Source organism: Musca autumnalis, unplaced genomic scaffold, assembly GCF_047663935.1.
Source record: "Musca autumnalis isolate F117 unplaced genomic scaffold, ASM4766393v1 scaffold_4, whole genome shotgun sequence".
Lineage (NCBI taxonomy): Eukaryota > Metazoa > Arthropoda > Insecta > Diptera > Muscidae > Musca > Musca autumnalis.
This window is the reverse complement of record NW_027411977.1, coordinates 115,475,714-115,478,857: the sequence shown is the minus strand read 5'-3', so window position 1 is coordinate 115,478,857 and position 3,144 is coordinate 115,475,714. Positions and strand designations below refer to the sequence as shown.

At 35.1% G+C, this 3,144-nt stretch overlaps 1 protein-coding gene across 1 annotated transcript; it reads right to left on the bottom strand.

Annotated features, from left to right (window-relative positions):
• Nucleotides 1–1,096: 1,096 nt before the first annotated feature.
• On the bottom strand, nt 1,097–1,524 carry LOC141403046 (insulin-like peptide 3). Its single transcript, XM_073985210.1, has 2 exons — nt 1,365–1,524; nt 1,097–1,305 (listed from the first exon to the last, which is right to left on the bottom strand). The coding sequence occupies exons 1-2, from the start codon at nt 1,522–1,524 to the stop codon at nt 1,097–1,099; spliced, it is 369 nt and encodes a 122-aa protein (XP_073841311.1).
• Nucleotides 1,525–3,144: the final 1,620 nt, after the last annotated feature.

The window sequence follows — 3,144 nt, the reverse complement described above, 5'->3', positions numbered from 1 at the left end:
ATCCTTTCTATGATTTAGCTCGTAGCACGTTCTTTTTGCATGTTCAATTTTGTCACAACATCAATAAGTTTTTGTAATTACGAATAAGCAAAATGACAGAAAATTTTTTCTATTTTGTTAAAAAAAAAATAATTTTGAAAATGGATTATAAGGGAGAAACATTGTCGATTACACTATCCATCGGTAGTCTAAAAAATAGTCAATATATTACACGCCACATTATCAGTAACTAGCGAATTGACATGATAGGCAGGGAAGCCCATTTCCAGTGACAAAAGTAGGCTACAGACTATTTTGTGTGCCATTTTTGGGTGTAAAGTAACTAGGATCAATGAGTAAGTAGTTACATGCCTATGTCAAAGTAGACAATTGCTATTTATTGAACAACTGGGGCACTACTGCTCAGACACATACAAACACATTTTGTAATTGTCTTGGTTTTGAAATACACAAATTTCAATTTTCCTTTGTCTCTCTGTATACTGTGAGAAATATCGTAACAGTTTTTTTTTTTTTATTTTATATTTCAAAATATAGAGTAGAATAATTATTTTATTTTGACCAAATGTGACTGTTGATGTTATAATTTGTTGCAAATCAAGTTCGTGACAAACCAAAGTGCGTTGACAAACCAAACACTCTAATTTGCCGTAAAAATTTTAGGCAAATAAAAATTCGTATTCAGTATCTTCATTCATTTTTTCAGTGTACGCATATAAATTCATAGACAAATTCGAAAACAGAACCTTCCTCATTGAATGTTCAATAGAGACTGATTTTTAATTTTGAAAATATTCAAAACAAAAACAAAAGCTCTCTTTTTAAATTGTGTGTGTGAGAAAATTGACACACACCGACAGCTCAGGTGCGCACCTTGAGCAGGCCTGACATAAAGTTACAGAATAGCACATTCGTTAACTCAACCGAATATTTTCGTTAACTACCGATGTCGGTTCGTTATTAAAAAAAGTTACAGAATCGCACTACTGGTAGGCTTTTATGCATTTTGTTTAATTGTTGTCTTTATTATTATTTTCTTTTTATGTCTCTTAATAGCACCGTTCTAACTGTCCGATATAACAGTATGCGAAAAATCTTATAAACAATATCCGAGAAGTTCATTATAGGTGCATCCTTTGCGGCAACATTCATCATAAACTCCATGCAAATGGCGTTGTCTGCGAGTTTTAGCTAAACCATTTACGGCATCACTGAAAAATATATCGCTGAGATGGGAATCGGACACATCATGCGTTTCATCTTCAATGTTATTTAAGCCATAAAAATCTACGATTTGAGTGTGCACTGTAAATAAATTGTCTATGTATTACACATTTTGTTACATTAGTATTCTATGCACTTACTTGGCTTATTGATGGATTTCTTGCTGATCTGCATACCATTGAAACCGTCAACACAGGCAGCTTCAAGAATACGAACTAAATTTTGGCCACAAAAACGCGTTGCCGCTGACTGAATTTCAGAACAGATGGCAAAGAATATTAGAGCAGCCAATAATTTCATTTTGATTAAGTTGTAAATTTTCTCTAGTCCTTATGTCTGTAACACGCCAAAGTCGAATGTGTGTTTCAGGATATTTTTGTAGAGTATTTATAGTTATGCATAAGAATACGAAATTAAATTTTCACGCTTTTCTTTTTTTTTAGTTTGGGTATTATAAAAAGTAAGCAAAGGCAATAGTCGCGACGGGGCCGACTATGTGATACCCTACACCACTAGCCCTGTGCATAAGATTTTCACTGATAAACATTTCTTTTACGGAATATTATCTGACTACCACCAAACTCAATATGCTCATTCCTCTCTGGGACTCCCATTACGAACAAAATTCCCTGACGATCCGATCAAAATTGCGACCTGTGCGTGATTACGAAAAATGGAAAAATTGGATGCATTACCGACTGTTGTAATAGCTTTCTTGTTTAACCGCCTTCGCCTACCTATTTTACATTCATGTAAAGGTAATATTTTCTTCATCCACTGGCAGGCTTTGCCATTGGAATACTCCCACAAGAAGCTGATATATTCGCATACGAATAAGACGTTGAATTTTTTAAACAAAAGTTGTTTGCCCATTCCGACCCCTGAGTATTATCCGACCATCACCAAACTTAGGGCTTCTTCATCTGTGGGACCCGCATCAACTCTCGAAATTTCGTGACGGTCCGATCAAAATTGCGACCTGTAGTGTGATTACAAAAAAAAAATGGAAAAATGGGATGCATAACCGACTATTGCGGTATCTCCGTTGCTTTATCTTCTACGAAAACCTACTTTACATCGTTGTAAAGGTCATATTTTATCCTTTCATTGCCAGGTTTTTCTTTTGGTATACCCCTTAGCGGAAATATTCGCTTTGTTATAAAAAGTTGACTTTTTCTCCAAATAAGTGTTTTTGCCCAATTCGACCCTTGAATATTATCTGGTCATCACCAAAATCAGTAGTTTCCTTCCCTCCGGTACCCCCTTTACCCACCAAAATTTTGTGACCAAAATCAAATTGTGACCGGAAGCGTGATTTCTAAAAAATGGAAAAATGGGATATATTACCGACTATTGTGATATCTCCGTTATGTGGTCACATACGCCAACCTACTTTGCATCATTTTAAAGATGGGATTTTCTACTTTCATAGCCAGGCTTTGCTTTTGGAAACTCCCCAACCAAAGCTGTGATATTCATCATTATAATTAAAATCGCAAAAATGAAAAGTTGGGTTTTATTTGCTACTACAAACCTTTTGACCAAAACCAACTTATAATACCCTCCCCACATAATGGTGTAGGGTATAAAAAGCCCGCCTTCACTCGCTTGATTCAATATGTTAATTTGTATGCACGTGTCGTATATTATTAATATGTGTGTATAGTATACACATACATCACAGTATAACTACAGTTGGACCTCGATTATCCGTGATGGTCGGGACCGGAGGCATTACGGTTATCCGATTTTCTCGGATAATGGAGTCAATGCTTTTTATGCGGCTTTTGAACACATTTTTTAGTAAACGTTTGCATATTATCGTACACAATGATATGCTTGTTGCAGAACCTGCAAGAATCTACACATTTTTACATCGATAACAATTTTTCCATTTTGTTATCGAAAACAAAATAGTAG

Excerpts from the sequence above, each read along its gene's own strand:
- LOC141403046 (XM_073985210.1), bottom strand. The coding sequence starts at position 1,524 with ATGAAATTATTGGCTGCTCTAATATTCTTTGCCATCTGTTCTGAAATT. Across the intron at positions 1,306-1,364 it reads GAAATCCATCAATAAGCCAA|TGCACACTCAAATCGTAGAT; the intron begins GTAAGTGCATAG and ends ATTTATTTACAG.